Source organism: Diprion similis, chromosome 7, assembly GCF_021155765.1.
Source record: "Diprion similis isolate iyDipSimi1 chromosome 7, iyDipSimi1.1, whole genome shotgun sequence".
NCBI lineage: Eukaryota > Metazoa > Arthropoda > Insecta > Hymenoptera > Diprionidae > Diprion > Diprion similis.
In genome coordinates, this window is record NC_060111.1 from 540,757 (window position 1) to 563,547 (window position 22,791).

At 45.0% G+C, this 22,791-nt stretch overlaps 1 protein-coding gene across 7 annotated transcripts in view; it reads left to right on the forward strand.

Moving 5' to 3' along the window:
- The window catches only part of LOC124408381, a 164,644-nt gene that overhangs the window by 122,561 nt on the left and 19,292 nt on the right, over positions 1-22,791 (forward strand). For 6 of the 7 annotated variants that reach the window (XM_046885284.1, XM_046885286.1, XM_046885289.1 and 3 more), the window contains 4 exons: positions 6,665-6,774; positions 8,552-8,670; positions 10,760-11,066; positions 19,465-19,797. In XM_046885284.1, the coding sequence (XP_046741240.1) occupies positions 6,665-6,774; positions 8,552-8,670; positions 10,760-11,066; positions 19,465-19,797 (869 nt within the window). The remainder of the gene's footprint in view (positions 1-6,664; positions 6,775-8,551; positions 8,671-10,759; positions 11,067-19,464; positions 19,798-22,791) is intronic. The other variant, XM_046885291.1, reaches the window with a different exon arrangement.

The following is a 22,791-nucleotide window of genomic DNA, read 5'->3' on the forward strand; positions in this document are numbered from 1 at the left end:
ACCCGACCGAAAGCTCTTATCGCCTCACTTGAAACCCCGTCCTTTGTCCGCTCTGAATAAGGACTATTATTTTCCTCAGGGCGGTTTCAGCCACTGTTGAAACTTCTCATTGTAATCACGGAATCCATTTTTTAGGTATCCTAGTCTCGAAGTCAAGGTCCATGTATTCAAGGACCACCTACGTAGATGTGATTGGGGGAAACTGCGTTTCGGCTTTTGACCGAGAAACTACAGAATTGAATCCTCGCATGTGTCCGAAAACAACTGACCTAAAATCCGGAGACGATACAGGTTCGAAAATCGCTGTGGATGTCCTCGACGAAGCCCGAAGGACCTTTGCGGTTTGGCCCCTCGTCCATTTAGGAGTGAAATTTCATCCAGTCGGCTTGACAATCTTCCGGAGTGTCAGAGGCTCGGTATGCACGCTCGTAGCAGGACGCGGGTCGCGATAAATCACCCCGTCATTTTCCCCTTCTCGTAATCTCTTGCAGAATTCGCGGTGTCGCCTAACTCAAATATGTAAACCCTCACCCCACCACCCCTCGTAACCATGAGCTATGCAAATACATCCACCCTGACCCTTGTAATAACCGTAGGCGGTGCATACCTACTCTTTTAACCGTCTTGTGAGAAGAAAACGGAACGGAACGAGATGGGGGATGGATGGATGGATGGATGCCGTTGTTGTCTCACTCGCAGTTATGCTGACCACAAGGTGGCGTGACTGCCAAGTCCCTGTTCCTCGAACGCTAGCCGGCACTAGTGATTCGCATATTTCTTGACATTGACATTCGCATTCGCAAAAATATTGCGAATATTTTGCGAATTTAAGTGTCACAAATACTTGATATTTTGCTATATGAAAATTGTGAGAATAATATGAAGTAAGAGAAAAAGAAATTGGTTTGATAATACCTTTACGTTTTGATAACGTCTTTACGTTTGAATCAGACTTTAACCTAAAAATTAATTTCTTTCTATGATCGATTTGTCGTTAAATAATCAAACAAACAATTGGTTTGATTCGGTGTTAATGTGTTCGTGAGCGCAACTTGCATGGTGTACCTGTCAGTCAATCAATTGTCAATCTCTTTTGGCCATAGACAAATGTCGCCAGGTTTAAAAATGTATACTCGCATTAGCGAATACTTAAAATTTAACATCCGTTACATCACTAGTCGGCAGGACACATGAGTTCCCGCAGGTTTCGAAGAGCTTTTCTCCCTCCTTTTCCCTCCATTCGGGGTCGGACCGTCCGTCCTTCCGTCGTTCTCTATCCGTCGAAGGCGGCGGTTTGGGCCGCGGGATTTCCCTCGTTCGCTTTTGATAATCTCCTCGCGTTAAAGCCCACTTTGTCTTCGGCACGGCGATATCTCTGTACACCGGTGCCAACCCCCCCCCCCCCCCTTCCCTCCTGCCGCTCGCTCGCTTTGGTCCCGTTGGGAAACTTGTTAATCCGGCACTCGAAACTTGAAAACCACTTGAATCCTCGACTCTGAAATGATTAATTAGTAACTATAGTGGGAAGTTGGCGCGCTTCGTGCTCGGCGTGCTCTGCCTTGCCATCCCTCCTCCGCCTTCTAAGCATGTCTTTGGTAAGCTCACCAGTCCCGCCTACGTACCCGATACCTATTGTACACTGGAAGCAAATTCTGAACCTAGTTTCAATCAGTTATCATCCGTAATCCGTATAAATTCGCCATTATGCGAGAACATTGGTTCCTTTTAACTAATGTGAAAATGGCTGGGGATCACACCGAAGGAATACGATGCTGCAGGATACGTCGGTCACGAGACGACCGTCCTCACATCGCAAGTATATCTTCCCTCCAGGCTCCCCCTGTCTCTGTATTATACTCTGTTGGCATAACCGTAGGATAATCTTTTGACAAAGGGCCATCGACTATCGAGCGGGCTCGGCTATTCTCTTTGGTCAAACAAAGGTCCGAGAGTGTTATGTATAGGACATGGTTATGCGGTTGTTGTAACCGGAGGTGGAAGAGGATCGCGGTGATTATATATGCACTCTGTGGGTGATAAATAGTGCAGGACATTCGGGGATGGGGCCAAGGGATGCGTAATCGACACGCGCGATGATCGGGGTTCGGACGAAGTCACGAGTGAGACTGTTCTTAGAATTGGGTGTTGGATCGCGTGTTCGTTCTCAATGTGGATGCCGCGGAGCATTCGTACTTCTCTGGTTCTGGTTCTGGTGCTGGTTCTGCCGTGCTTTCTGCTCCCTGCGTTGAGGAGGATGAAGTGTAAACAGCCAGTTACCAGGAACTCTGCAAACAGGGTGGCGAGGCGGAGTTGGGCCACCTTATACACCGGGGGCCAGAGCATCGCGACGCGACGTACGTCTTGCAATCACTACAAAATGTAAACCCCCTGACTTTGGTACGCTCGTTAAACGCCGCCAGACCGTCACACAACTCAAACAAATCACTCCCTCTGCCCTTCCAGCTTTACCGAGCTTCTGCTAGTCTAGTCGTTTCAATTAGCGTGGTATCACGTCCCTCTCCTTCTACCTTTCTATGTTTTCCTCTCTGTGTGCGAATCCGAGATTCCGCGCAATTAAATGACCGGCGAAGAACCACAAAAAAAATCTTCTCAGAAACTTGAAACCAACGAGGTAATGTCTGCAGCTATGAAATAAACTCAAACCGCAAACTCTTCGTTAATTCGATCTTACTAACAGTCACTTGTAACGATTCTTGAATAAACCGGAATTACTGTCGAATGAAATTTTTCAAGGAATTCAGAGGAACGGTCTTCCTGACGTTGCTTTGATATTTTTTAAATATCGCCAGAGAAACTCGGGGCTCTGTGATCGTTTACACTGCATACACTGTCGAGTATAACACGGGATACAAGTTCTTAATTAAACCATTATGGCTTATACCGGGGGGCTTTTATTGCCGAAGCTGAGCGAGATAGCGGAGCTGATCTATCCTCTCACTCCCTCCCACTCTACGGGCATGTAAATTCGCGATAATAGGAGGGATGTTTCAACTCCCGTAGGTTCTCCCTCGACTTAACTTAAACTTGCGCCGCTGCGCCTTTACAAGTTAATAACTTGGGTTATCGGGAAATTTAGCGTTCGCCTATACTCACCCCCCGCCGCCCCTCTTTTTAAGCATTTCGTCGCCGTCCTTACGTCGCGCGTCGATATCAATCTATTCTGCTTCTACATTTGCAAGCAGCACGAATTTTTTTACATGTATAACAGATATTATGTAATAGTCTTTCAATAATTGGTATGGTTTTTTTTTTCTTCTATTTCACTTCACATCGAAACCGCTCACTATATTCTCCGTACGATTGAAATTCCCGGGGTAGAGGCAGCTAGGATCGATCCCGACGCCCTAAAAACTGGCCCCCGATCGTGATTTACGCTACGTTACGCCACCCTGCAGTCGCAAATTTATACACTCGAGATGTGTGTCCTGACGTTTTTCGAATCAAACCGCTCACTTCGTGTGTATACGTAGAGGGTTTATGCATGTCATAACTCTTTGCTTATACATATATATACATATATATACTATATATATATATTCTGTTCCTTCGCTTCGTTTTAGCCACGGAATAATTGAAAAACGTGCAACCTTTAAAATTGAGTAAGGCTCAACGTGTTGGAAGAAAAAAAAAAAACAGAAGGTAAATACAACAGCAATAAGAAAAAAATCAAATATTCTCTCTTCGATTTTTATACGCGAACATTCGATATTATGAGGATAAAAAATGAGGCAAAAAATAAAGAGAGAAATTAATTGCCTGCCAAGAATTTCGCATAGATGCGTGAGTCTTTGATGGAAAATCATATAGTACGTATATAATAATAATAATAATGTATATATATACACACACACACACACACACAATATGTATACGCATGCATACATGGGAACCTTAATAATATTTCTCGTTCAGCTTTTAGACAATCGGAGAAGCTATAATAAAAGACATGTAGGTGGTGGTCGTGGTGGATGTAGGAGGGGCGGGAATATTTATACCCACCTACCTGCGCGTCGTATTTACGAGGAATATCACTAATACCTACCTACCTACCTACGTCTAGCAGGGTGTGTGCAGCAGCCATCCCGCCTCCTCGTTCCGCTCTGCCATTCGGGATTTAGGGCTGCGGCGGCCATACGTGCTACCGGCCAAATTCCATTATCGGCTTCAGGCGATAAATATTATAAATTGGGACTCGGTCCTCCCTCCCCTTCCCCTCACGACCGTCTATTCCCCTTCGGCAGCCTCGTCTTCCCACCGAATATCCACTCTATATCATCATTTTTATATCGCGCTCGCGATAAATCTAGGGCAATACTTCGAGCCGATCTAGGATCCTAGGGCGTAAGGTACAGCCATTTATGCACTACCGGTCGCTGATAGTTTTACCTTCTTTCGGCCAAGTCTTATTTTCGTTTATTCTCTCCTTAATTCATTTCGAAAAGAGACAAACGTAATGAGGATTTGGATATTTTCTTAAACATTTGCTGGTAATAGGTACGATAATATTATTTCGATTACTCGGTATGAAAGAAACTTCGCTCTGGGTTCGCGGCTTTGAAACATGCGTTCGATAATATTATATGTACATACATAACGTATAAGGCTGATGAAAATATTATCTACACGGTGTAAATTCTTCATTGCAAAGGTAAAAATCGATCTTACTCACCTCGGTACATACCTATAGCCTATGGGCACATAAACGTACACACGTTGGCAAATAAATAGCCTACCTGTACGAACGAGGGTGGAAGATAGTAAGATGAACTAGATAGAAAACGAAGCCATCTTGATATTTTCCGACTATTTTCTCCACCCAACCTATTATTCCCCTCATATGTATACGTGTGCAAACACGTGTCTTCTCTCACACGCTTCTGCGAAAGTAGGGGAAAAACGTACGAGAAGCCAGAATTCCGCCGATTGGCGGCCTAGCGTTGAGAGCTATTATGGAAATGATGTTTTTCTTTCCCTTGTTCAGAACAGCTCTGCTGTATTGACTGACTCCGGACGTTTGTGTGATCGTATGTGAATTCTGACGGGAACACGCGTCCGTCGGTCAGTGGAGGGAAACGTCGTAAAAGAAAAAATAAAAATAATATAAGCAATCGAATAACACACGTTACAGGTATACAGTACAGAGTTTTGGACTTTCTTCAATTAATTAATAACTAAATGAGAGCAAAAAAAGCGCCATCTTTCGTAATGAAGCCGTTTTATACTGTGAGTACGATGCATGTACCTCAATTCTTTTTTTTCTACACCTCGCGTTTAGTTAGCTCAGATTGTTCTTTGGTCCGATTTCAACGAGGCGATAAAACGCGCGTTGTGCGCAGTTGAAGATAGGAATCTTGGGAGAAAAAGGCTGGCGGTGAAAAGTTAACACTCTTCTCTCTTTTACTTTTGTCTGTACGTTTGTTTTTCTTTTTGTTTTTTGTTTTTTCTTTCATTCAAGACGCTGAAGACGGTAGGCTGTCTTATCTGCTACTGATTGGGAAAAGTTTCAAGAAGTGAGAGAATTACAAAGATTCGATATAGCGCAAGCTAGTCCATGACTATACAGCCTTACTTACTGACTGTATACTAACAACTTTATCTTGCTTCGGAAAACAATACGGATTATCTCTTTGTACCAACAGTTCATTCTACTAAGTACCAAAGTCTCAAGTTTTATTCTTTTGTGTTCAGTTTTTCATTTAACCTTAGTTATAGAGAACATTTTCCGTCAAGGGGCAAAGATGGTCAATAGTTTTCCAAAAAAAAAACGATGGGAAACCAAGTTTCGTTTGGTGCTCGTCCATGGTGTTATCGATTAACCCAGAATAGTAAACTGCATCCGTCTTCGTTGGTCGAATTCGCGACGGCAGCAGGGAGGTCGAACGGTGGCTGGATCCGTCTCACTCCGTCTTCTCAACCAGACTGGCTAATTAATTATCCCCGTAACAGGGAGCAGCTTTGCAACGGAGCGGAGCGGCGGGAAGGGACGCTTTGTTTTAATGCCATGGCTTCTGCCGGAGCCAAGACGCGGCATTCCTCTCTCCCTCTCCCTCTCTTTCTCTCTCTCTCTCTTTCTGTCTGCTCAGGTGCTCGACGTGCCCGACGTGCCCGACGTGCCCGAGATTAAGTTTCCCGCTCTCCGCTCCGTGTCACCGTCGACAAGCCACTTGGTCCAAACTTCACCTCACGCCGTGCCCCCTTACCTTCTCCAAATTATCGTCACTCTTCTCGTCGCATGTCTTTTTCACTTTTGGCCAATAAGCTGCGTTTCATCATCATATCTACTCACCCTCCAGAAATGGGAGAACCATTTGGAGCTTTGCGCGGTAATCGAGCCTCTGTTCCGTCGGAGCTTTGAGAGTCGTAGCTGGAAGGTAGGTCCGGCGGTAGATCCGTCTCATCGTTAGCGATCAATCTTGTATAAGCCAGGGAGCCTCTCCTGCGGGATGGGAAGCTTCGTCGAAATCTCCTCCACTACCGGCAAGAAACTCCTAGCGAGACCGTTTGTCAAATCGAGGTGTTCCCGTACTTTTTAACTGACTTTTTACACCCCACCGTAAACTCGGAGTGCAAAAACACGAGGTAGTTAGCCTGTGCACATCCTTGAACGTTTCGTTTTTCTACCATATGGTTCTCTTCATTTCAGGCAGTGGCGAGGAGTCGAGGTCGGGAACGGGAGAGCCGGGTAAACTAGGAGTGAAGAAGCAGCGGCCGAAGGCCTCCTCGCCGAACAGACAAGGACCCCAGCAGTGCCAGGTACTATCACCTGCAGAATATTGTAGAATAAAACTATTCCTGTCGTCCGACATCCTCGGATTAATCATCATCGATATCAGCACCAGAAACACACCTATTATCTACAAAACAAAGTGCGGAAACACTCGCGTTGAATATTCAGATTTCGCTAGAACTCCCCGTTGTTGTGTTCGGACGGGGGTGGAATCGATCGCGATCGATCAAAACTGTCCGTCAGAGAGGCACCGCTCTGCAGTGATCGCTCTGAATTCGTAAGCGAGACAGTGGTTAAATCTACCCTTTACCATCCACCAGTTCTGTGCTTTGCCCTGCAGTCATCTCCGCCTCTCCCACGCTTGTTCCCAACCCGGATACCTCATCCCCCTACCCCAATAGCCCAATGTGAAGAAGAAGCCCGCCTCTGACCTTGTTGGGTAATTGAATAACGATGGTCTGCAGCAACGATGCTCCGCGTTGTTGACAAGCACCGTCAATGTTGTACCGATACCATACCGCCCGGCCTAGATCCTAGATCCATCACCCTCTCGATTCTCCGCAATTCTCTAGGTTTATCAAGATTCCGATTTTTTTTAAATATTTTTTATTTTTCTGTTAATTCAAACCAAATACAACTCGCGAAACGTTGTTACCTTATAGCTGTGTGAAAAATTGATGTAACTGCTAACGGATTACCTATATGTATTTAATTCAAGAAGATGAATGCGCTTTCGGAGGGGGCCTGGCAAGGGAGGGCTTCGCGGCGCCTTGCGAAGTAATGATGTTTGCTTAGTTCTTGGGGGAGGGTGGGGGTGGCACGCGGATCTTTGGAGTTCTGCAGGGTGGCGGTTTGGTAAAGCGCCCGACGCGCGTTCACCGTAAATTGAAATGCCGCTGACGGAGACGACGACGCAACTCTACCGTCGCACCCCATATCGCATTTCTGCACCGCGGAGGCGAGGCTTGGAATTAAGCTGGCCTACAAATGAGATCAGATTCCTTAGAGATTTTATGCCGTGTTTGGATGGAGAGGGAGAGGGATAAATGGATATATATAGATTTATGTCTATAACAATATTAGACGATGCAGCCACAGTGCATTCCAATGAAATTACTCTGTGGCTAAACACAGAGAGAGGGAGAGGAAAATTTCCAGAATCTCGATCTGGAGACGGTAGTAGACGAGATGGCGGAAGACAGGATTGTGCAATTACATAATACCTATGCCACCTGATGCAGACATAGTTGAGCGCGTTGTGAAGTAGGTGGAGCAGAAACGACGGCGCTACGCTCTCTGAAACGGCGGACTGCATGCCGGGCGAGGTAGGCGAAAGGATTCGACACTGGTTGGGCTGGGATGGGTTGGGATGGGTGGAGTTGGGTGGAGTTGAGTTGGGTTTGCCACGGGAGGTCGGGAGGTCTATTGAATTAGCTAGTCAAGTCACACGATTCTACTCTCTGCTGTTCGCTAGTCTCCTGCGAACTCCCATTCCCACTTGGATTCGAGAGTTTCCACATTCTGCGAATTCAGATCCTCTCCACCTTCTCTCTCTCTCCCTCTTCCTCTCCCTCTTCCTCTGATCTTCTCCGCCGATGTAGTAATAGAACGATTCTCTCCGACAGCGCATCATCATACATTCGACTGAAATGGCATCCCCTGCATCCGCTCTCTCTCTCTCTCTCTCTCTCTCTGATATTTTCTCTCCTCTTACCGGGATTAACACCATGATCAGCAAGTGGATTTGGACGTGATCCGGGCGTCCAGTTCACATCCTCACGTGTTTACTGTTTTCTGTTAAAGGTGTGCGGTAAGGTCTTCAACAACGCGTCTGCCTTGACGAAACACAAGCTGACCCACAGCGACGAGAGGAAGTACGTGTGCACGATGTGCGGAAAGGCGTTCAAGCGGCAGGACCACTTGTAAGCTCGTCATCAATTTACTACTCATACGTACATATCTCGATCTGTTTTTCCTCGCTTTACTCGTTTTATTTATTTGCTTATTTCTTTTTTCTACCTCATAAGTACGTCGTTCGAAATCTGCGGCCGTCTCAAGAATTAAATTCCTTTCCTGTTAGGCGAGGGACAACGACCGTTTCCGGGGGACGGTTTTTCCGTTTCTTTTTTAAATTTAACGTAATTTTTCTCTTTTTTCTTTTTCTTCTGCTCTCTTTCGCGCATGTAAACACGATCAGTCGCGAGTTAAATAAAAATCCCTCCCCGTACCGTCGAGGGATCCCGCGTGATTAACACAATTGTCGTTTCCATTTCCGCGACTAACGGCTGATGAGGATGCGCGAGGCCACGTTTGATTCGGCTGGGACCCGCCGGTCCTACGATTGGCAGAAATAACTCGAATCTTTCTGATATCCGACACCAGAATCGGATTGTATCACGCACGAGGTCGCCTTTGATGGTTACGGATGCCGGAACACGCGCGAGGTCCGCCGGTCTTTAGACAGGGTGATGTTATTTTTGTTGTAAAAACATTTTAACGAAGGATCGGTAACCTACCTAGAATGAAGAACGACGGTGAATGACAGTGAACGGAGAAACGTATAAGGAAACGAAGAGAAACTATATATAAACGAATGGCAGGAAGCACAGAGTCGCGACTCTGCTCGATGATTCAAGAGTTGGTAATTACTAATTGTAAGAGCTGCTGCTCTCCCTCTAGTTGGAATATAACTCATCCTTTTCCTCAACCATGCCCTCGTAGGTACCTACCTACTTTTCCTTCGCTGACGAGCTTCGCGTTTACTTTTACCGTGCCGCTCGGCGCTTGGCTCTTGGCTGTTGGCTCTTCGCTCTTCGCTCTTCTCTCTTCTCCGCTCTTTGCCTCGGAGGCAATCGGAAACATAATTCGCAGGGAAGGTAAAAGTGAGGCAGGGCGGGTACCTGCGTTAAAAGTTCAGCAAATTAGCTTTTACAAATTAAACCCATTCCGACCGAGTCGGAGAGAGAGACATGGAAGAGAAAGAGGAAAACTCTCTCGACTTTACGGCTCTCTCCAAGGCTGGACTTTCAAGCAAAGGAAAGCCACGTTTCGGTATTGATTGCACATAAAATTCTTTCCGTTGGACTTTTTCTTCGTCTCCTTCTTATTTTTCGCCGGTTCGATCTTGTACCCAACTCCACTCGATTCGGGGAAATATTTCGTCTCGTCTGTAAAGCCTCCCTCGCGTAATTCTAAAAACTCTCTGAACTCGTTCTCTGATCAACGATTTTCGAAGCAATCAGTCAAATGTTAAATTAATACCCCTCGTCGCCCCGCAGTTCTCTAGGAAATACGCAGACCCTGCGGCAAACGGAGAGAGTAAGTCGGTATCTCACTCTGCCAAGCACTTGGCTCAAAGTCACAAGTTTCTCCCCCGCGCGCTTCGTAGAGCGGCAGCAATACCAACAGTCACAGATCGTGGATATTCCGATTCGAACCGAATTTCAATTTCACATGAAATTAGGTCGGCCCGCCCCGCTTTACTGCTGGCATCCAGGCAGGGTGGAAACCGCAAACTTTCGGATAGGGGGTGAAACGCGGTCAATTATATTAGGTTCAACAGCTCCGAATACCTACAACGCGAAAGAAAATTTTCTTCTCCCCGCAGCTCTTGCCTCATTCTCTTCAGCGGACGTAACTTTCCGAAACCCGAACATATTCCTGTGCTACGATACATCGCGGCGGAACTAACCCGCTAATTTATGTCAGACTCCGCGGTCTTCCCAACGACAACGGCTTGGGTTCGGGTCACTCCAGAGATATATCTGAAAACCCGGTGCAGGTGCCGAACAAACAAAGCGACGCGACAGCGCCAAACAAACACCGAAGTCGCCTCTAGCTCCGGTAGTTTAGATACCATTCTCCCCGTAAACGTGCAGGGAGGCTCTTGGTACTTCGTCCTGCGGCAGGATTTCCGTTCAGAGTGAATAATCGGCGGGGGAGGATTCCAATATCTCGATTTTTTCCTTTTGTAACCAATCTTTCTTTCATGTCGCCTGTGTCTTTCTCCAGGAACGGTCACATGCTCACCCATCGTAACAAAAAACCGTACGAGTGCAAGGCCGACGGATGTGGAAAGTCTTACTGCGACGCGAGGAGCCTGAGAAGGCACACGGAGAACCATCACGCCGGAAGTAAAGTGAACGAGAGCGTCAGCCCCAGCAGCCCGATTACCGGCCCTCACACCCCCAACACGCCAAGCAGCAATCCGAGCACACCGAGCACCCCAGGGGCCCCGGCGACCCAAAATGGCCACAACAACACGGCCCTGAAGCAGCTTCTCTCGACCGAACCGGCGCCCTCGAACCAGCAGCACAAGGTGAGTTTTTCCTTGTCATAAATTTTTCTTGGCCTTTTACGGGCGAACCGGGTGTTTTTCCCTCATCTAGGCATCCCTTTGATTTTCAAACGATTTTATCATCGCAACGGCACGTAGACCTATTATACATTCTCCCATTTAGCAATCTGCACTTTGCAATATTCCTAGAAGCGAATGGAGAACGCGTTCGCGTGGCAACCGGAGTCGCTTTACACAGCTGAACATGCAAAACACATACCGAGTCTAGGTATAATACTAGATATAAAGTCATCGAGCTTTGATGTCGCGAATTGAAGCGCAGCGCGCGTCCCATCGATCATATATATTCCAACCGAGACTGTTGCTTTGATGTTATTCATGTTGGTCTGCATATAACAGGTGTAACGTTTGTATATCGTCAGAACACGCCATCTCTCTCTCTCTCTCTGTTGCAAGCTCGACCAAAATATAAATGTAATAGTGGAGAGAAAGAAAAACAAAAAAAAAATAGAGATGTAGAACGAATGAAAAAGAAAATGGTACTTTTTATTTTGATTTTTTGTCCTATACATGTATGTATACATATAGTTATAACAACTTCGGCTTGTCCAATTTTGATTCATCACCTACACGCACATGGGAAACGAACCTCGGGTATATAAACCTTTCAGGGTGAATTATTAGTTATATTCCCTCTAGCTCTAGTTCTCTATACTTTTCACAAAACTCGGGGCTTTTATTTTCTACTTTCGTAATTAGCATATGATTTCACATAGGTGCCAGTTGATTTAAATCAATTGACATCTGTTATTATTAGTCACAGCCTATAAGCAGTATCTCGCGCATCGTCGTCGTGAAACTCTTGAAACGGTCGTACGATAAACGACGACTGCACGAAATAAGGGAAACAGGAACGTTGGAAGGAAGTAAAGGAAAGGAATGGAAGAGAAATTTGCCAACGAATCTGAAATCGCGAGAGGCGACGTGAAAACGGAATAAAGTATGCGGGCGTTGAGTGATTGGCTCTGGAAGAGGCGGGGCGGAGGGTCGCGAAACATCAAACGCGGCATTTATCCGCAGACATTGAACGAGAGGCCCCCGGAACCCTAGAGAGTTTCTCATTTCGGTAAATCCTCGAATCCTTATAAATCTCGAGTTCTTCACTCCCACAACCCTCCCTCCCTCCCTCCCTCCCTCCCTCTCTCCATGCCTTTGACCATCTTGGTCGTGAAAACGGCGTTAATTCCGAATGCGGTTATAATCACCTCCTCAATCTGCGGGATGAGGAAAAACCGAAGTTGAAATCTCTGGGCGACTCGAGCCTTCCGTCATTAATTTCAAACGACGCGGTCGCTTCCTAAGATTTCGTCCGCTAATCAGGATCCAATTCGTTCTAATTTCGAACGGTTATCTTCGCAGCTGCTGCTGTTATAAGGTTCATGGCGGTGTTGGTGTAACGTGCAACATCCTTGCCGACGGTCAGCCGATCTCTGTAGGTAGGTATCCGTGTAGTAAGAGGTCTTCGTAGAAAAACTGCCAGTTCTCCACACTTTTTCTTCCTCATCTCCTCGCCACTTTGCCGGCTTTTGCTCGTTAGCCGGACAGATAGAGATAGACAGACGGACATACGGGGGTTGGGAAGGATATCGCACCAAACTTGGGGATAAGACATCTCGAGGGATGCTTCCACCTTTACCACCACCATCACCACCCCTAGAACTGAGAAAATATCCAAAGACTCATTATCTTATCATTACCGCAAGTTATTTATTTAGAATAATATAGATGCGTCAGTTTTCTTTTATTTTTCACGACCACCCCCACCCCCTCTGATACGCCATGCATTCCGCGGGATGCGGGTAAAATCTTACGAAAAAGGTAAAGAATGACGATCTTGGGAAGGGAGGAAAGGGAGGAATGGGATGGGATGGGATGACGTGGATACTTTTAATTCAAAAGCTCGTAAAACTTTTTGAATTACGATCAACAACTCCCAGGATTCCGCAGATTCGCATTAAGATGAGACTACCCACTATACCCTTCTGCTTTTCTCCCTTCCCTTTCTTCCGTCCTTGTTTGCTTACTCACTTGCTTGCTTACTTATACTTAGGTATACCTTCTTGTATCTTATCCAAGTCGTCGTACGTATTTGTACTGTATATATAGTATAACGTACAATTATGCCGGGGCTCTTGGTTGATTGTGTGAAAAAAGTTTCACCCACTTCTTCACCATTATACACGTGGGTATAATCAAACCCCGCGGCACGACCTGTATTTCGTAATAATTGATCAGTCTGAATGGAAGTTTGGAAAATATTACGAGGAAACTTTTAACGTCGAGACAAAATTGAAAAAAATTTTCTATTTTCGTGGAAAATTGCTTCCCCCCGCCCCCCTTCCTCATACGTATAATTAAATTTTCACACTCCTCTTCGCCGCTTTTCGCACGTTTTATTCCGGATCCCAAACGACGTTACCTTCCACAGCTGCTAACCCCGTGTTACTATTATACTACTACACGTGCAACGAGTCATCCACACATGCGTGCACGTACCACATATGTATATGTATGTGTATACATATACCAGATACCTCCTTTAGGTACATCGACTATCGGGGATCTAGCCTTCCTGCCGCCGCTTCTATATCCCCGGGGGAATCGGTAAGCTGCTTGTATTCGCTGATAGATAACGGAAGTATTCTCGGTATTGGAAGCGGGACGCCATCCCTTGCTCGGCCCTCAGCTCGTTCGACTACCAACCCCGCATTCCGTCCAAACTAACCGACTTTGATATCATATTATATTGGATACATAAGCAAATCGCGTTGTCTCTGTGATATTTTGCCGAAATCGTGACAACTTAAACCTCGTTCTAGCTTTACACACGTACCTAGCATACGCGTGCTGTATATATTGATTTTTCTCATTCTTCCCCCTCCCCCAGGCGCCCCTTTTGTTTTTTATCTTGCAAATCAAGGAAATAAAAGTGATAATAGTGTAGCCAGTATCGAAAGAGATCATGATTTATGACAAGGTACGGACAATTGTGGAAAAGCAATGGAAAAAAAAGGTGCCAAGCACTTTATTTCGACGGTATAAGTCCGTTTCTGCAGAAAACGATTAATCGTCTCAATCCGTTTTCCATGTACATATACGTATTGCTTCGATAACGATAATCGTTTCAATGATTAATCGGACAATTAATTAATCACTCCATCCTTGTGGGTAAACGGCGATTTATTATAATTCGCAATACACGTTGACAGGTAGTTGTTAGATATATGTATAATAATTTTCGATATCTGATATAAGATGATTGAAAAATGAAGGTAACGATGAAATCGACCAGCGTTTTATTTTTCATCATCGGAAATCTCTTATTTAGAGAAAAAAATTTGGCGCGGTATGCAAAACGACAAGGACCATTTGGCACGCGTGGTATTTGGGCAATGTTTCAAACCAAATTCTCGCTAAATTGAGAGTGAATTTGGCCCCGTGAACTGCAGTGGCAACCTGCGGAATTTTATATCGGGATCTTGGCGAATTCGCGGATGTGCTGCTTCATAAATTATCGGCTTTCGCGCAATTTCGTACTTGCATACAACGCAACGTCGTCGGTGGGCGGTGAGTTTTAATATCGTTGAGAGGGAGTCCGAACCTATGCGAGGTGGTTTTAAGTTTATTCTTCAGGCCGCTATGGTACCGCATCGAACACACATAATACGGGCAACCTTGTAAGGAAGGTAATTAATCGTACCCCATGTCAGGACCCCTTGCCGATCAATCATTCTTCGGAATTAAAATTAATACCTACCCTAAGCTGCTACCTCGTACCATTCCACATCCGAATAATATATAAATATACATACACATATATGCCCTGGCTATTAATTTCCGTATATTTAATACCAGAAATACGATTCGACTATATTTCTGCTGTATAGACATCTAACCGCACGTACGAGTATAGCAAACAAGTACCTACACAACAGTATTGAAGCATCGATAAATTTTGCCAATTATTTAGCGTGTTTTACATCGTTGAAAATGATTTATACAAATTTAAAATTTTTTTCTACTACATTGCAATTTTGGCGTCGTTGTTGCTGTTGAATGTAACGCATTTTCTCTCACACATACACACACACACACACACGCGCGCGCGCGCGCGTCGAATAAAAGAGAGAACAAAAATGGTGAAACGAACCCGTCAACGTTTCACGTTTTAATTTTCCGATTGTTTCTTTCAGCGTATATGTATGCGTAATTTACGACGTATGTATATATATAAACTGCGTATTTTATTTATTTTTACTTTCCATTCCGGCCGCCTGACCGTTTAGAGTAACGCGACGGTTATTTTCGCGCCCTCGTTGCAAAAACGTCGGAGAATCTCGACGAGGGACGGCGAAGGGTGAAGGGGGGTGGAGGGTGGACTGGTCCAGCGAACGCGAGTCGAGAGATTTCGATCTCTAATTAGCTGTATATCAAATGAACGCGTTCCGCTGAATCTAGTCGTGCTGCAGCCCGGCAACCCGGGGTAACTTTGATTTGTGACTCGTTCCCTCCCCGCCCCTCTCCGCCCCGCTCAGTTCTATACCGATCAGCACCCCTCCTCGCGCGACGAATGAACATTCGCGTCAACCCTTCCTGCATTGCGGACTCCTCAATTTCTACGCGGTTCCCTTTGTTTCTCTGCTCCGGGAATTATTGAATTCCGTTACAAACCGCACAATGAATTTTCACGATTAATTCGAGGTCCGATTGTTTGTTTAGGCTATTTATCGCTGGAGGAAAATACCGGGGCACGTGTGTATTTTTATTTTATTTTTTATTATTGCGCGATCGTGAGACAAGAAGCCTCAAGCACTGTCACATACCTTCATTACATACGGACATATACTGGATTGATTAGGCAAACCATTACGTGCTGACAGATGGCGCTAGTGGTTTGGTGGTAATAAAACCGAGCTGTTATCAGTCGAATAGATCAGAAGTGAGTCGGTCCGCGTACGATTCGCATCGGCTCCTGCGCCAACCAATTGTTGTGCGCCCTAAACTCAGGGCTGAAGGGATAAATATACTCACGATGCTAGTATCGCTATCACATATATATTAGTTATTTCAATCATTATATATATATATTATATATATATATATATATACACACCTTGGCAAATACGCTCAATGATATTTCAATTAAGCCCCGAGGAGATCGGCCATCTTTCGAGCGTTCCGGATACGCCCCTGCAGCAGACACAGGAACGTACAAGACCCAGAGAGAGAGACATACCCCGGCGGCCTAATTTAGGCAATTTAGCCAGTTTAAAGCAGAATGGAGCATCTCTGGAGGACGGTTGTCATTTTCCACGTCTTCTACTCGCGACGACGTCGTGAAGCGTTAACGGCGCTGGAGCGAAGACGAAGAGGACGACGACGGGTGGGAGGGGGAGGGGGAGGCGGGGAAAAGGAGAGGAAGGATATTACAACCGGGGTGGAGAAAAGGGCGGGGGGGGGGGAGGGGGTAGAGCAGAAGCAGAGACACAGAAATGCGAGGGCTGAGTAAGCGTAAAACGAAGCCTGCCTGCATTCACACCTCACTACACTACTACGGTACACACCCCCTTTCTTTGCACTTTTCACACGGTAAATTACGTTTCTTATCCTTATTACAAAACGGAAACTACAGTGCAATACGCCGATCTTGCCGATCATTACGTTGAATGTAGTATATTGTATAGAGTCTCCTCATTTCGAGAGTTTTATTTCATCCGGGGTGTAGTCCTGTAAGCTTCCTTGTTTCTCTTCGTTGTAAACTCAATTTTATTCTGTTCTATAACGTTTTTTCATCCTCTATTTTTTATCATAACGTCATGAACTTTAAAGGACAAACACGTTTTCATAGTTGACCAGACTTAAAATCGCTCGGACGGTGACCCGAAAAAATTTTAATATATATACGTGGGTAAGGTTTTCTGCCCCTTTTTTTGCCCCCCCCCCCCCCCCCCCCACCCCCCTCCACCGGTTCGTACGCTGGTGTCTGGCGTACCCTTGTATTTTAACAAGTATATTATATAACGGTGACGAATTTAGCGTGAGAGGAGAAATATTGAAAAAAATAGAGAGAGAGAGAGGAGAAAGAAATTGAACGGAATAGAGAATTATCTGAGATTGTAGGTTTTACTTTAATCTTCTTATATATACGTTGGGTGAAAAAACAAGGTCAGATATTTTTACAGTCTGCAGCTATCCCGTGTGTAAAATAAAAAAGAAAAAGCACCGTTGTTCTGGCAGTATGTTGTTCCACGAGCGAAACCTTTTCGCTTCATTTGATTCCCGTCAACTTCTCACCCTCCTTTTCGCCCTTCCTTCTCCATCCCTTCGTATCCTGATTCCCTCCGGCGTTTATTTCGACTGTTGTGGAATACGAAGAGACAAAAATAACGCGATAGAACAGAAAGAAAATATAAAGAAATGAAAACGTTGGTCGACATCCCTCTCTTTTCTGGCCTCGGTTTCTTTTGTACTTCCCTCTTTGGGATTTGCAAATACAATTCAATCTCCAAGGCAAAACGAAGTTGACGCGTAAAGCGTAAATTTCATTCTTAAACTCGTTATACTCGTATATATACTCATTGATGCTTATTTTCAACATCAAACCTATCGAATCTCGTTCGATTTTCTTTCCATTTAATATTAACAATTTTTTTCCTCTCAATCCCGCGTTTCAAACGTCTAGCAAAGTTCGCAAAGTGACTTCGTTCATATTTTTATTCGTCGAGGAAGAAAGAATCGGGCGTGGCTCACTGGTACCTATAATGAAAGAGAGGCAGAACCGTAAAAGAAAGTACGGGTGCGTGCAAACAATAAACGCCGTCGCCGGCATACACACTTAGGAATGTGTATATTATATAGACGTGCGAAGGGGGTATGAAAGGATGAAAAAAGATTGGACAAAAAACTGGTATCTATCTATTATTTGCTACGGCGCGAGGCGCGGTGGCGGGAGCAGCGTCCGAAAGAAAAAGATTGCGAGTGAAGTATCGAGGAGCTGGATAAAAAGCTGGCATTGACGCGATTCTTAAGAAAAATATAAGAACAGATACGAGAATATACACGGAGAGAAAAAAAAGAATAGATTTTACTCAACAGTACTGGAAAAGAGGGACGTATCAGGTTTTTTTTTTTAGTAAAATAGACTTCGTAAAATGCAGAATTTACACTGTAGAATCAGTGAAAAGCGTTGTGTCTGCAGAATAAAATCTGCTATATTTATTGACGAAAATATAGTTGACATGGGTGATTTTTATTTAACCAAAAAACCCTGATGTCTCCCTATTTTCCTGCAGTTTTCATTAAATTCTGTTCTTTTTCTTCTCTCCGTGTAGATTATGCCGTATCATGAAATTCAGTCTAATATTTTATTATTATTTTCTATATATACATAGAAAATATATATATATATATATTTTCGAGAAGAAAAGAATTCCTAAAGAATCCATCTCGAGTGAAGTACCTTACTGCGAAATTTTCCACGGCAAATTATAATTCCTCTGTCTCTCTCTCTCTCTCTCTAAATATTCGGAATGAAGATTTCGTACCGCGTTCAACGACGATGAATCCCTTTAATTCTCGAATTCCTACAACCATGACAAATGAGAGGGTCGGACCCATGGTGCTGCAGGGATTCGGCTGACTAAACGAAGATTAATTTAATAAAACAGGAGCAATGCTCTTCGTTTCCCGGCTTCGCGTCGCCGCTGCACCACCACCACCACCACCACTACCACCACGCATCCCCTAATAATTAACGAATCTGATTTTAATTGCCGTCCCTGCAGGCGAAGGCCAACGATTTTACACGTATTTTCGCCAATTTTTCATTCCACATATATATATGTATGTAAATTTATCTGCTGTTCGTTGCCTTGCTTTTCTTTCTTCATTTTTGCTTTTTAGTTCATCAGATTTATATTCCTTTAAATCGTGATTCTCCCCGAACGCCGAACGCCATTCAATCGAGAAAGTTAACCGGAAGTGACGGCCCAGTGCGGTCGTACAGAAATTTCTGCAAGTTTCATTTTCCATCCCCCGAAGCGAAAGTTTGTTCTGCTGCTGGACTAAATCAGTTTACGCCGGGTGACAGCGAGCCTCGGATATATCGAATTACAATTGAGCCAATATTATTATAATGACGATCTCGTTATTGGTCGATCCATATCCTCTGAAACTCGAACCCTGATCAGCGCTCGCTTTAACGATATATCCAATTACCCCGGTCGGCGGAAAGTGTCGTCACTCGTCAATCGGGCTTACTAACCGGAAACGAGGTCTCGTGGAGCGGGATTTCCGGACATGTTTATCTCGCGATTTATCGCCTCATTGTCTAAAACATGGAATTTCCCTCTCGTTTCAGTCGGCCACGTCTCCCGGGGGGAACAACGACGGCCTTACCAAGCAGCAGCTCGAACTTATCCAGCAAATAATGCAGCAGACCCAGCAACAGGCGTCCCAGCAATCCTCGCAGCAGTTGTCGCAGACGAGTTCGACGCCCCCGACGACCGCAACCAACGTCGCGGCTGCGGCTGCCGCTGCGGCCGTCGCGGCCGCGGCTGCGGGACAGACAAAGCCTGCGAAATCCTCGAGCAAAGCTCCGACGGCGCCGAGCTCGAACGTCGCAAGCTCAGCGAGCAACGGATCGTCAACGGCAAGGTCGAGCCCGAAACCGAGAACCTGGACCCACTCGCAGGTAATGTTCGACTCCTTACCTATCGCCAATGTAATTTCAGACCGAGAGACTTTTTCTCCCAAGGGATCGAAAGCTTGTTACGTCACGCTCTCGCGTCGAAGTTGACGGGCGCTTATCGACTATCCAGCTCTCTACAGATCTATAGGTACACCGACCCCAGTACCGAGGATTGTTAATTGCCGACGGAGACGGTTCTCCTTATCCTTAGAGTCTTCAGGGAGGGCCAGACGGGGTCGGGGCAAGGTTAAACCCTTCGCATCGAGGACCGGGGCAAGACGAAAATATATATATATATATGTGTATAATACATAATCCTCGTCAATTCAGCGGAGGGTTTTACCCAGAATTCGCCGACTCGTCATATAGATACTGTACACACTGTACGTAATGGACCACAGAAGCAACGGTCTTAACGTTAGCTCAACAATTTACGCATTTTGGACAAAGGACTCTCTCTATCTCTCTCTAAATCTCCCTCTTCGGGTATGTGTGCGTAATGATAGAAAAAAAAACATCCCCCCCTCCCCTTCCCCATAAAAGTCTCCCGATATTTGCACCTGTAGATGCTGGGTGCCCGTAATTCCTTTCCGTTCGCTCCGTCGTCCGAGTCTCCTTTTATCGTACTACCGAGAAAAAGATTCGTTCCTCCGATAACTCGAGAAGACCAAAGGCAGCCAGCCATATATATAGCAGCCTCGGAGTCCCTCCGCGTCTTCCTTTCACGCTTTCATCAAGCTTGATTAATTTCCCCCTTCCGTACGATCGGTTATTTCCTCGAGACTTTATCGGGTCGTCTCTCTCGTTTTTCTCGCTCTCCATCCTCTAACCAAAACAAGCCCCACAAATTTTTTACTAGACTTTTTCTCTGTCACTAGACTCGCATTTCCTTCCCTCGTTATTCTTTCTCTCTCTCTCTTTCGTATCATATTAATCATAAGTATTCGGTTTACACTGATCTTTTGACTTCACAATTTTCCAAACTCATGTTGTTTCCATGTTATATTTCGTTGCATCAAGGTATAACCAAGGCATAAATTAAAATTAATCAATCTTTCTCTCAGTATTTTAACGACGTATATTTCAAAGATCACACTTGCGTGTGAATTCGTCGAGGAATCGTTTTTTTTTTTATAAGTTATATAAAATATTACACAAAAACTCTTCGGCACAGAGACACCGAAGACATGTGCGGGATATTTGCTTCTTCATTCTACCCCTGGCTTGTAGTTCGTAGAACAATAATCACGACGGTACTGTAACAAGGCAGGCTCAACTATAATACGAACTGCAATTACATCCGCGCTTTCCTATCTTGACTTGAGTATTTACGACACTTCTAATTGCGTCTACTGTTCTCGTTCCTCTACAACCCCGCCGTGATCCTCTGGTGTTATTATGCCCGAGTTGTTTCCTTTTCACGTTAACACCGGCGTGGCATCGGCATCGTCATCGTCATCGTCGCTGTAATTACATGTCATTATAATACCGTTGGATTTGTTCGCGCACTAGTGCGGAAAATTCATTGAAAATTTTCTAACTCTGTCGAAGATGAGGTCGCCTATGCATTCTGCCACGACTCTAGGTGGCTGTCCGATGTTATTAATTAAGGATTTGCGAATAGAGGAACGCGTGTAATATACTCGCCAAGCTTAATCAGTCCTCGTCCTTTCACCCCCCCTACACGTATACACGGTTAGGCATATACACACTGTAGGTATTCTATACCCAACTTCGTTAGGTTAATGGTATAATATCCACTGTGGACTGGGAGAGAGTGAGAGAGAGTTTATGCACCGAAACACCGAGGCTGGATTCGGACCTGAACGCAGATTCGACTAAGGATAAACGAGTTCAAATCGAAACCTATAAAACCTTTGCTCTCGAATATCGGCGGCAAGTCGACACCCCCAGCATTATTATTAATATTCAATATCCGACTTGTCTCGTCGTCCTTTCTTACGGAGTTGGGAAAAATGAATCCTTTATCCTTGGGTCCCTCGCATAATTCGGGAAACCGGGACACCCGGCGCAGTAAACTGTACCTTCTTTAATTAAAAACCGTTCTTCTCCCGTTCCGTATTAATAGACTGTGCGAATCGCAGGATCGTACAGGGATGTTGTAATATTATATATATATATATACGCGATGTGAAGGTGTGCCAATAATAATCGGACGGGTCGCAGGGAAATTTCAGAAATTTTATTATCGTCACTCAGGGGCGCCGAGTTTTCAGAATATACCCCGAAGTTCTGTTATAATATTTGTTGTACGTATCCCCCAGGCAGTAATATTGAAAGCAATATCATCCTATCTCTCCCTATGTTCATACCTACCGTTTCACCTGCATATATATAAATACATACATACATATACATACTATATATATATATTTGATGTACGCATATACCGTATCGACGAAAAACTGTCAATAATAATTTGTTATTGCCAAACGATACTCGGTGATGCAGCTGCGTCGTCGCATACGCATCAATTCCTTTCCAACGCTCGGTCGATTAATATCAATCACCGTAGAAAACGCGATCAAAAAAAAAAATAAAATAAAAAAAAGAATCTGAACATCCAGTCGTCCATCGCAAAGAAATCATTCCCGGTATCGATTAGGATATTTGAAGTTCTTCAAGATCCTTGAAAAGTGGGTGTATTATAGTATACTGCAATCCTGCACGAAGATTATGACCGAAGGAAACCGAAGCCCCCACGAAAGGAGGACAAGGACTCGTTCTCCGGTTCTCGGAGCCTGCTGGGGGCACCTTTGCTTGCTGGGGGGCGAATAGAAACGAGTTGACGGGGGGTGCACGGGACGAGGAATCGAGGAACGGAGAGAAACCCTCGCGACCACAACGTATCTTCTCACACTGGAGTTAAACTCGCCGTGCAACTGTCACGCGAGGGTATGGGGGGCAGAGGGGGGCGACGGACCCCACGTAGACAGGGAAGACCCCCCCGTCAGAAACTCGGCGGGAATTCTTTGG